The sequence below is a fragment of the Chanos chanos genome, chromosome 4, assembly GCF_902362185.1.
Source record: "Chanos chanos chromosome 4, fChaCha1.1, whole genome shotgun sequence".
NCBI lineage: Eukaryota > Metazoa > Chordata > Actinopteri > Gonorynchiformes > Chanidae > Chanos > Chanos chanos.
This window is the reverse complement of record NC_044498.1, coordinates 21,739,485-21,752,579: the sequence shown is the minus strand read 5'-3', so window position 1 is coordinate 21,752,579 and position 13,095 is coordinate 21,739,485. Positions and strand designations below refer to the sequence as shown.

General features: G+C 39.8%; 1 protein-coding gene across 1 annotated transcript in view; it reads right to left on the bottom strand.

The window, feature by feature from the left end:
• kif26aa (kinesin family member 26Aa) overlaps window positions 1-6,341 on the bottom strand; it is a 79,840-nt gene extending 73,499 nt beyond the window's left edge. Inside the window, exons 1-2 of the mRNA XM_030772180.1 lie at window positions 6,210-6,341; window positions 4,079-4,330 (exon numbers count right to left, since the gene is read on the bottom strand). Coding sequence (XP_030628040.1) covers window positions 4,079-4,330; window positions 6,210-6,341 — 384 coding nt within the window. The remainder of the gene's footprint in view (window positions 1-4,078; window positions 4,331-6,209) is intronic.
• Between the last annotated feature and the right edge of the window lie 6,754 nt (window positions 6,342-13,095).

Below are 13,095 nucleotides of genomic sequence, written 5' to 3'. Positions count from 1 at the left end.
GGTCTTTGTATGCCAGCATGTTTTCTTATTCAGACTTCTCTCTTTCTCAATGTCTCACTCTCTCTGTCTCTCTGATCTCCTTTAACAGACATTAAGGTGTCTAACATTGACGGCCATCATGGTGAGCTACGAGAAAATTCCTTCATCTCGCTTTTGTTAAAGACTTTACATCTGGAGAGACAACTTTAAGTGCCTTTTCTGACAGGCTACACAAAATTGATTGTCTAAGCTGACAGATAATTTAACGGTGTCCGAGATATATTTGTGTACAGTCGAATATGTCCCTCCACCTCAACAGACAGGCTAATCCTGCCACCACAACCCATCTTAAAATGTTAAAAGAGCTTTGAAAGAAAGAAATAGATCAAGAAACCGTTTCTTAACCATAAGCTTGAGAGCAAGCATGGGAGACTTGTGGAAAGATTAGTTGATTATCAAAGAGAAGTGTAGTCAGTGTATTGGTTCTGGTGAGACATAGGAGATAACATGGAGATATCATATATTCCCCAGTTCTTCCCACTACTGATAATCTCCCTGACCGTGTCAAAGATTAACAGTCAAGCAAGTGATCTAGACTAGATTACTTACAAAAAGAAGCAGATAAAAGCAGAGATATATTATTTCCGTGACCCATTTGAGGTGAATCTTAAACCCATACTTTGACATGCATAATATCATCATCATTGTCATCATCGTCATCATCATCATTTTCTTTCCTTTCACAAACTAATATGAGCATTTCTTATACAGTGAGAGCATGATTTGGTGAACAGAATCAGTGAGGTATTGCTCAGGTGAAATGCTGATCCTTTATGTGTGGTTGACCAAAGCCTTTGTCATTTGATGAGATAAACAAAGCCTATGTTATTTACAGTTCAAAGCCATCTGTCTTGAATGTGAACAGGTTACAAACTGTCATTCCTTGAAGAGTATGTGGCCTGGACGACAACACAGTGGTTCTCCTGACTCAAGGTGGTAAAACACTTTGTTTTCTAATCTATTTCCTTATTTTCAGTTTTCACAAAAGTATCAACAACACTTTCCTATAACTGTGGTTCTTTCTGCACCTAGGATAACAACATGATTGAAACTTCCAATAATTAAAAAAACACCTTTTAACATTATCAAATGCTTTCTTTCAACAGGGTTCCTGAAAACAGGACATTTGGTCAGTGAATATGAACTGGCCCTGCACCATGCAGTCAACACAGTCAACGTGCAAGACCACACAGCTTGTGGCAGGGTTGCCAAGCTCTCAGGAACACACTTTCATTGAGCAGCAAAGGTTAGCCGGGTTTCTCTTCCTGCTCGGATGCCATCGTTTCCACACCTCCATCCATACACATTGTTTCCCTAAACAATGAACCCAAGTGGTGTTGGACAACAAGCATGTCAAGACAAATACAGACAAACATAGCTTTTTGACACACATAAGCCGCATACATATAAACACACACACACAGGTGATGTCACTGTATACACAGGAAACTTGGCAATCTCTGGAAATTCTATATGGGTTAACTCTACATGAATTTACATAGCATTTGACCCTCTGACATATCTGAAACCCAACAAAAGCCTTGAAAGAAAAAAAAAGCTACTTTAATGTGAAAGAAAAACTTGTGAGTAAAACCATAAAGAACACTTGGGCAATCAACCTAAAAGTCTAAACTAAAATTGAATATGCGCCAAAGTCTTACAAACTGCCATCATCAGTAAATGAATCATCTATTGACTTAAATAATAGTTTGCTGGCACCTAATGTTGGAGCTCCATGCCACTCTTTCAAGTTAGCAGTCTTCAAAATGTCTTAGTTGCCCAACAAGCATTAATTATGACTGCACAATAGACTCCCACTATTCTCCTCCAATTTTCATAGATTTCCAATCAACTTAATCCTTTAATCCTTAAGTCTGATGGAACATTTTGAGTTTAACACTTGTTCCAGTCACCTTACATCTGCTCAGCCTTCCACTGAGAATATAAAGCCACAGACTATGTCAGCTGAACTCTGACCTCACCCACGCAGTTCAACTCTACATGTCCGGTCCTTGTGGGAACAGTTATTCCTTACTCTATAAAGACTCAGGATGGAACGACCTGTCTGAAGATGAAGATGGTGCTTTTTTCAACCATGAGTCATTTCCTGAACTCACATTTTTCCATTGTGAATCTATGAGGGTAGAGAATGATTTCTTGGAATGATTTCTAGCCCACGGAGTCACTGCCGTACAAACCTATCCTGATGAGGCATAAGATCAAAGAGCCTCTGTACACAAGCAGAGAAGAGCAGAAGCCTTCACCTACAACAACATTAACTTAATGGGGTAGGTAACTTATTTTGATGTTATCTTCGGCGGCAGGACAGGCCAAAAAATGAAACATTATAAGGGAAAACTATATTTTTACGCAGATCCCAAGCCAAATGACTAAGTTAGCATTTCTGGATGAAGACAATATTAAATAAAAGATGATTGTTTGTCTTCTTGTCTAAAGATACACACATACAAACAAACACACAACTGAATTCCGCTATGAGGATCAAGTCAGGGGGTGCCACCCTGCTCTGTTTTGTTGTAATCCTGTGGGCATGTAAAGCCCTTTGAGACTGTAAACAGTGATACTGGGCTCTAAATAAACTTAAACTTGAAACTTGAATTCTTAAAACCACCAAAGGTTATTTTATGAAGAGTGGCTTAATAAAAGTGTCTATTGTAAAATGAACGATACAAATATTATAGACCAGACTAGACAAGACTAAACTAGAATAGAATAGAATAGAATAGAATAAACTTTGCTCAACAGTACAGTCCTTAGACCTAGTCTTAAGTCATAGGTCTGGAAGTAAGTCTGAAATTAGCTTAGCTCCTGGACAAAGGCTTTGTTAGCTCAGGGCTAAAAACTCATCTGTGCTAGAACAAACAATCACGAAAGAAAGAGAGAGAGAGAGAGAGAGAGAGAGAGAGAGAGAATAGAAGAAAGAGAGAGGAGGACATTAAGGTGATAAAGTATCTTAATGCCACAACTCCAGTTTAAAACACCTCTATTTAAATTACCCCTATAGAATGACACCCTAGAAACTGCCCTATGCAATGTATGCAGTGGAAAGACTGTCCGTGTCATTTGGATACTTATTATCAATGACAGGCATGACTGCTTACATTTCCAGACCTCAGCACTTCTCTCCTTGAATATGGCCCGTCAAAGTAAGCCATCGCTGACGATTAATAGGCTCATAAAATCCTGCTGAGTAGGTCACCTTAGCATGATCAAGTCCTGGAGACATGTGGGTCTCAGTTCAAACACAGACTGAAACTCTTGTGGAAATAAGTTTTATTTCAACACTTTAGACACCCGAGGCTTGTTTAAGTGAGATAAAGATTTTAAATGCGAACCCACACTTCTATAAAAAAAACTCAAATATCAGAGGACTGACACTGAAGACTGACAACTGACCAATGATTTTCGCTCAAAGTTGCATCTGAGACCCACAAACACCCCCTCTCTCTCTCATGCACACATACACACACACAGGGCTTGGAAACACAAAGTGGAAGATTCTGTGGTGAAAAGATTAGGAGAGAGTGCTGTCACAAGATCCAACTGCAATGGGAACAAGAATGCTCTTTGAGAGTAACACTCAGTGATGCAAACATGTCCTGTGACGTCAACATCAAATACTGATGTACTGTTTTAAGGCTTTGACAAAGTGGTCTTCTGTGCAGTGGCTAGGAATTCATCATATCACGAAACAAATACCTCAGAAATCTCCGATTTTCCTTTCAAATTTTAAACTTGGGCGGGTCAGATAGAAGGACGTGCTCACCACATTTCTTAATATGAATGAATTAAAGCAGAAAGACAAAGTTGCATTTGTGCTAATAAACAAACAAACAAATAAATAAAATTACAGCTGCAAGGCTAGGTCGTCTGGTTTATGTCAACTTCCAGAGGTGCTATATGAAATTATAACGCAAAATGAACACTCATCCCCTTTCGAAAAATGTGGCATCACGCTGCTCATGAGAGTAAAGACAGAGTGAGGAATTGTTTTAATGGTTTAGTTAAAAGAACAAACCTTTAGCGATCCGGGTTCGGCCAGCGCGAGCGCCTGCCTGTTCAGTTCGCTGGCAATGATTTGACATCGTTGACACAGGCTCCCGCCCCCGTCCTTTTTCTCAAAATGAACTAACTCTGTTACGGACACCGAGCCGGCGCCCTCCGGCGCTGGCCGGCTCTCGCACTGAACTTCCTCCGCCGAATGAAGCCTCTTCCTGGGATTGAGTTCCGAAGAAAGAGAGGATTCTCTGCTCGAATAACCTTCAACAACCTTATATAAGAGACGGAAAAACAAACAGTGGCAAAGTGAGAAACTGAAAAGATGAATAAAATGTCCTTTTAACTACAGATTTTATTTGGGACAGTAACATATAGAAACTTGATTTATATTATTCAAACTGAAAAACAAAATAACCATATCTTAAATTGACAGATATTGCAGTGGTAAACCCTACATTGGTCAGATAACGCAATAGTCAGGATACCATTTTGTCCGAAGTTGCAGCCTACTGATGCCGTTAAGTTTTCAAGTAATTCATTCAATGCAGTCTCACCGTAAACCTCCTGACATCTGGGTTGCGCCCTCGTGATGCATTCCAGAAATTCGAATACATGATTAAGGCTGCCACTTAATTTCAGCGTTTGAACAATCTAAGAATGCACAAATCTATCATTTTAATCCGTTCTTTTTGTAGAACCCAAGCAAGTTTTCTCTGTCTTCTTAGACGGTGCAGGGAGTGACAATGCAATGGTCCTCTAGTTCTCCGTGACCCCGTTGCAACTGACAGTGTGGACTGAAGTTATGACAAGAACTTATAGTCAGATATTGGAGTTGATGCATGAGGATGGGTGGAGCTGGCGCGACGGGCGCTCAAACCGCACGCGCTATAACAGGGCGCTATGCTGTGAAACCTCGTGAGTTGAGAGCAAGGAAGCGCACTGTCACGGAGCCTGACGGAATACAGTCTCCTACATTTTTACGCATCGTGTTAATGAACGATCTTGATGTCCTTGGCGTGTTATTGTATCGCTGACTGACTCAAATGATTTGGTTTACAAACTCTGAAAGAAAGTTGTATTGTTCTTTTCTGCTTCATTAGACTTGTTGATCTGAGAGTGTGGTGCTTAAGTCTCTCTCTCTCTCTCTCTCTCCTTTCTTTCTTTCCCTATCTATCTATCTATCTATCTATCTATCTATCTATCTGTGGTGGGTGGGGGATATCTGCGTGCCCGTGGGTGCGTGTTAGAGCGTGTATCCTTGTGTATGACAGAAAACACAGGAGAAAGCGGGACCGATGGTTGGAACGGAGGCACATATTGTCTCACTGTCCCATACGTGGTGCAAACATTTTAGTGTACAAATAAGAATTTTACTGCCATGACATGACTGCAGATTTGCTTTCAGGCACTTGGGCACTCGATCAATAATCATGATCCTTAGGACTGATTGCTTTGGTTTATAGTCAGGCGTCATCGATTTCTGCTGGATTAAACTAGTGGATGCGAAATTGCAGTGACTGCCACCTGTCAAAACCTAACATGGCAATTGGTTTCCACAACTCTGGCGCCCCCGTACGATTACTACTGCAACTATACAACACAGTCATTCAACTTCAATCAACCTGCGTGCACTGTTTGTGGTGGTGTGCATTTGTATGTTCTCATTGCTTGTCATAACTTCATGTTTTGCTTACTATTCGTCGCGAGCTGCTTTTCCAACACACGTATATTTTGCTCTCGCCCAGCGCTTTACAGAGATAAAATCAATAAATACAGGCTACATGAACGGTCAACGAACAGTAGTGTGAAACAAAATTTACTTATGAGATAAACTATAACGAAGGTCAAAGCAGTGCTGTCAGTCATTTGTCTGCATAATTTTGTCCAAATGTCGTTCCAACAAACTCGATTCAGCGTGTCATACAATCGACAAACCCACGGTGCTTTAGGGTAATTAGACGAGATAATGCTGGATTAAGGCAAAGGTATTATGATCAGTTGACCCCAAAGTATTCACTTAGGAAAGAATGATTTTTGCACAGGTTTTACTATACTGTCATTTTTTGCTTAAGAACAGCAGCTGAAGAGAGAAACTCTACAACGGTTTTAAAGCATGCTGTGTAATGCAACTCTGTATTTGATGGTATTACCTTTTGTTTTCTCTTCAAAAGATGACGCGTAAATCCAAATATTATGTCACTGTCAGCATAGAGCGCACCCAAATCCACAGGTGTTAGTTGTTTCTCGTCCCCTGGTTTTTCCGAGGTACTTTGTAAAGCCATGTAAGAGAGTACCTCCGGGTGGTAGGCTAACTACTCTTCACAGAGAACTGAAAATTATTTATCTCCCTTCTCTTGATCATTATCATAAGATGGCTACTCTGAAACCCGGAGAAGTGGTCCATCCATCATAAACTAAACAAGACCATGTATTCCCATCCTTCTATTGAGGTCATGAATGTTTTAGCCCTCCAAAAGTGTGCACCTGGTCCAGCCACGTCTGAACTAACTAAAGGCAGGCTGTAAGCAGACCATCTTAAAGTGGTCCCAGCCTCAGTCCCAGCTCGAGCCCCCGCCCCTCTCGTTACTGTCAAATACTCCATTGATAGATGATAGAAAAAACGCTTCCACATGTTCTTTTGCGTTCCTTCTCTGGATATACGCCACAGACACAGAGGACTGGCAAACCAAGGAAACCAGGAGTCACTCATCTTACACTGTTCCCATTCCACCATACTGTTGTCGATAGTATGATAAACACAAATGACCATGAAGGCAGCAATAGAAAATTATTGCCAAGGGTACTCTTTAATAATTACGTGAACAAATGAAGAGTTTAGACGTTGAACATAATATATAGCCGTCAAAGAGCAGTTATTTCCACCTAAAACTACAACAACCGTTGCTGGCTTACCTAAAACTCCCCAGGTCAAGAGAGAAAGTAGACAATGCCAGCAACAGTCTAGACTATATCTTGACAGTTATGAACATCTATCTGTTGCAACCTAGTGGGGACAGACTCGAATCATTACAGTACAATACTTAGTTACTTAGCTGACAGTATATTAGTATTTGACTTAGTTTTGAGGTGAATTGTAGACATTGAAGTGGTAACAATGATCTTATCTTCCCACAACAGAGCGGTACGTTTCAGATAAGCACATTTAGTGAAGCCGTTTATTTCAAGACCCGTCTATTGCAGCGTGTCACACCAGTTATATGGGTCTGGTTCAGCTGTTTGTTTCCCTGCTCATTAAAGTGCTTGTGAAACCATGCCTTGGTTGAATGAACCCATGTATTATGTTTGTGCATTTTTAAAAAATCGAAAATAAAAATGTAGCTTTGTATTGCGTATCAAAATATTATGTCATGTCACTCATCTCGAGAAAGTATGCCTTAGCATGATAACCAGATCGTATATTTATATGCGCAATACAGGGATACAAGACGTTTTGCATAATGTCACGGTTGTTGCTAGTGTCCCATGAGAGAAGATGCTTCCCTTTACAAAGCTAACTCGTCTCCACTGCGATGATAAGTGAATAACAAAACTGTTGCTATTACATTTCCAATGGCGTTCGCAGTAAATTATCATCCACGATAAAAACGGTGTAGTGAAGGTACTATAGCGTAAGATTACAATATTTTAAACAGGCCCACCTGGTGGACTCATTCTTCATCTTTTCGATGGACAAAGCGTCCACCTGGACATATGGATATTATTACGACATACATGAGCCAGTTGTGAAAGGCCTATATCAGCGTTACGAGTTTTCACCGGGCTAAGGATTTTTTCAGAGAAATTATCCACGAATTTCGTGATCACGGGCGAATATATTGAGCTTTTCGATCATCACCTCGTTAATGGAAAAACTCGCCCACAGCGAGATTACAAGAGATGGAAACCAGCTGAGGAAGTCCCGCGGGACACGGTCTTTAAGCTTTGGGTCAAACCAGGCTTGTCTAGGCAAGGGCACAGGGCATGTTAAATCATTTTACAATAACTTACGTAATAAAGACAGCCTCCGTTTACTCATTCTTGCCTTCATTAAAGGTGTGGACTTTCTCGCACCGATTTGCAAGTCAAGATTTGACTCGTTGTATTCATCTTTATCTCAGTTCCTTGTAACAGAACTGTTGCTTTAAACAGTGAGTTTATTATTGCAACCAGGTCCGAACACATGGAACGAACCCTCGAGGAATGTTGACAGATGACGTGCCCTGGGAAACAAAATCCTAAAACTGCTTGCTACATAGCGAGACGATAGAAGCTATTATCAATGTCTCGGGTTCCAAAGCTTAACGATTTTCCATTGTATTCATCAAGACAGGGATTTGAATTGTTTTTACAGCTGCCCATATGTAAACAGCCCACCAATTAAGGTGAATAAGGACTATTTTATGGAAATGCATAGCCCGACGGGTTATAGTCAGCACCATGGACAGCAGGACTCTTGCCTAGTTCGCTGTCTTACCGGCAAACAGAGACGATATTTTAAATCCGCGGATGATGGAAAATGACCGTCTTTTTACATTAGAATCGCTTACATTTGAAAAGAAACACACTTAGATACAATATTTGTCTTTATATTTGATTATTTATTTGAAAACTTTTAACATAGGCCTATATATATTCCACATGTCATAAAAATGATAGATTTGAATGCGAGCAGTGGCGGAACTTGCAAGTACTCTACATTCTTAAACGCAAAACAAAATGAGAGAGAGAGGGAGAATGATAGAGAGAGAGAGAAAGAGAGAGAGAGAGAGCCAACTAAAACCCATTCTCATTACACGGTGAGACCAGCTTGACTGGTGAATCTTGTTTGAGAGCGCACTTATTTGTTTGATAGACAATCAATCGAAGTTTCAAAGCGAGCGGGCTAATTTGACAGAAGATCAGAAAATATTGTCGACAGATGCATGAGTGCTCGTAGAAGCAGATGCTGAAACTATTAAAACCGAGTGCTTCCGTTCAGAACACAGGTTGTATTGTCATCGCTACTGCAAAAACAAATTCACTTTCAAGGATGATAAAAAAACACTTACTGCCATTATTAATAAAGTAGAACAAGTAAGATATCAGCGGCACAGCAAGTATTGTTGTAACCCATTGACTATTTTTAAGAGCACGTCTTATTCATCTTATTAGAGATAGGCTTAACAAATCGATAGCGAAGTAAAATGTAATATCAGTTTATAAACCCCTCCAGTTGGATGTTGTTCTTCATAAAGCTTATCTTAAAAGCTAGCTCCTTCTTCTGTTACTCCCAATATCCGGAGAGGCAAGACGAAATTTTCTTCAGCCTGATCAAGTGGTCCTAAACATTTCACAATTTTGGTAAAGAACTGTTGAACTGTTAAGAACCACTTGACCAAAGAGGAACAATCTTGTAGTCAACGGATCAAAATTACCAGAGCTCAAAGGACCCAGACCATAATGTCATCGAAACTCGGATTTCCCGACGGGCCCTGTCGTGGACGAAGTCATGTAGCATGAACTGATGTAGGCCAATTTGCACGATGTGAGAACGAACTCGAAGAAAGATGAGTTTGCAAGTTATCGGATATTCTGCTCCTGTCTTCATGGTGCTGCCTATATATACACAACTCTGGTAATGCGCACATACCCCATGTTTGCTGTGGAATGAGGTCCACGCCGGTCAGACCGGCCAAGGAGGTTCCTACAATGTGATTATGAAGGTACCCGTCGGGCCAGTTCCAAGAAAAAAGGCCACACCTTACATTTAAGAATTCTGGGTTCTCATACCATGAGCGAATAGCAAAAGGCTCAAAAGTGAAAAATCACTGTAAACAATACATTACAGAATGCATGAAAATGGCCCCTCAAACATAAGTATCTTAACTGGAGAAATTGGGAATGCAGCCATTTTGCACGCAGTAGTACTACATCGAAATGGGTTTGGGTGGCTGGAGCAGTTCTAAATATGCAGTGTTTACTTATAGAGGCAATCAGACCAGTAATTTGTTTGTAATCATTTTACTCTGCAGTTATGATGGATGTTCGATATCTACACATTCAGCAGTGTTCAGCACTGTTAAGGTCTGTTCCTGACTTGTTTATACTCCCTCTTTCTTAATTTAACACTGTTGAACCTGGTCTACATAACAAACAAAAATCAGGCCCAGGGCAAAGGCTCTGCCAAAACCGTTGGAACTGTATTTCATCTTAATCATTAGAGCAGACTCTTTTAGAAGTTATTTGGATATTTGAACCAATTGTTTTGACACTTTGATTAACTTTTCACTATCTTAAGTCTCTAGCAAACATATTTCCTTCTTGATGTAACCCAAGAGTGTCACCCTTGGTTTCTTGGTGACACACCCCCCCAACTTGAATTTCAACCCTATTGGGGGATGGGTTTTTTTGTATCTGCATAGAGATATATGACTAAAAGTGTCTTTGGCCAGAAGTCAAACCTCGTTTGAAATGAACTTTAACCCTGGACTTCTCGTCTCTTTTCCTTTCTTTTTTTTTTTTACACATATATACAAATAGAGACATTTTAAGGTAATGGAGATCCAAACTGTAACTAAACCTCATTTAATGATTAAAAAATATAAAAATCACCATAAACCTCTCTCTTCCATTGTCTAACTCTTTCATTCATTTAATTGCGTTGTTGTCAATCACTTGCATATCCTCATCAAGGAGAGGGATTCCACCCGTAAGTAAAGGAAAAGAATAAAATCTATGTTCAAGAAAACATTTTGGTTACAAGTGAGATAGTCAAAAACACCTAAAACAACAAAGAGGAAACAGCTCAAAAAGCAGAATAAGAAAATATAGCAGTGTTTAGCAAATGTTTGGTTGCAGACATTTGCCAAAATGTCTAAGCTGTTTTACAACAGTAACCCCGTGACAATTAATGCAAAGTTAATGAAAAGTAGAAACAATGGGGATGTATAGCTCTGAACTGTCAGTGTCTGCTCAAGATTCTGTTGGTTTTTTTTTTTCTTTTTGCATAATGATATCATAATATGGTATACAATTTCTGTTCAGTCATTTAATAAACTGTATCAGCAAGTTTATTTATTATCTTTTAGGCAAGCACTAGAGAAACACTGTAGACATGGGAAAAAAGGAGAGAAATAGCCGGTCTACAGGACGTAATCAATTACTTCCTATGAAGCCCTGTCTGTATATTTGCTATTGTTTTGTGCGTGCGTGTACAAGTGTGGTGTGTGTACATGTGTGCATGTGTGTGAGTGTGTGTGTGTGTGTGCTTGTATAACCTATTCATTTCCAAGTTAATTTACCTAAACATGACCACTGAGAGAACCTAATAAAACACCAAACAGATGAGCAGCTTACCAACAAGTGTGTTTTGCTGTGATGAATTATCTACAGCATTGTAAATACAGGAAGTTCAAGTACAGAAATGAACCTAAACCCCCAGTGAGCAAGCCCAAGGTGTCAGTGGCATAGAAAAATTCCCTAAAAGGAAATGAATAAGAGGAGGAAACCTTGGGAGGAACCAAGACTCAACAGGGGGAGCCCATCCTCTTCTGGTCAGCACATAAAATTGCAAAAAGATATTCACTGTGTAAGGGAGTCACCCATTTTGCCTTTTCTTTTTAAAAATAGTGTATTATTCATATTTACAGTATGAAAGATTCTCAGTATAGAAGATTTCAGGAGTTCTGGATGCTATAGGATATAAGTCAATTTGATAACCACACAGTTTTCACATCTGTAAGTTTGTCTTTAAGTACTAATGGCTGTATATTGGTTAGCAGTACTGTAGTTCATACTGAGATTATGAGGTAAATAGAATAGATTGAAAGTAGTTTCACCGTCACGTTACGAGTCAGCATCACAGACAGGCCACAGACTGTACTGTGAGGGATAGTAGAATTAAGGGTGTCAGGTTTTGGCAGGAGCAGGTGCTTGTAGGCCTCAGGTTGGGAGTAGGGGATTCTAGACTTTAGGACAGGAGTTTGTAGGAGGTCTGGGCAGGGGAGGAGGAGCCCATAGGCCACATGTTGGGAGTGGGGGCTTGGGAGAAGTACCTTAGAGACCTCAGAATAGGTACTCCATTGTCTAGCAACTTAGAATAAAAAGGAAGTAAAAAGCAGTCTATCATTGGAATACAGTAAAATATATATGTCCAGCACACAATCCTTTGAACTATTACTGCTCATCATATTTTCCATACCCTATTTTTTATTTTGTGTATTTGTGCATCCGAAACTCTTGTAAAACAGGAATTGAAGGCATGTTATGAGACATCCTTGCTCTCATTGTGCAGAGGTTAACCAACGACAAGTAGGATTGGTTCATATGCAAAGCTTACTGCATCTACATTTACAGACACAGATCCGACCTGTTCCTCAAAGTTGATTTTGGAAACTAGCCTAACAACTGCAAATGTTGTTCTGCTCTGTGATGTGTGTGACATGAACAGAACTTTTAAAAATGTTTACAAAAAAAAGGGGTGAACAAAGTAGCAACAAAGGTGAAGAAATGGCCAAATCTGTTCTTTATATGTTGCAGTCCTGAAGCATTGTTAGAGAAGCTGAGATATGAGGAAGGTAAGAGCTGATGAGCTGTGAATGTAAAGACAGCTTAGCCATAAGATTAACATGTTTAATGCAACATGTTTAATGCAACAACAACCATATTTAGTTCATATATAAACACTCACAGATGAGGAGGAAATTTTACAAAATATGCTGTTAAGGGTACAAGTACAGCTTTAGGAATTCCATGTGTAATGTCTGAGAGCAGATTGTCAATGCTTGACTAATGGGCCTCTTCTCCCCATCATGTCAGAGATATTTAGATTATACTCTGATATTTTGTAACTATCGTTGTCTCAACAGACAAATTCAGCTCCACAAATGCACTGCAGTGCTAAAAGCATCACAAACTTATTCATAAAAGGAATGTAACCGCAGCCATTGTATATGATAACTGGACCCTGTGTGTGTGTGTGTGTGTGTGTGTGTGTGTGTGTGTGTGTGAGTGTGTGCATGTATGTTTGTCCCTTTTGTTTTTGTGTGTGTGTGTGTG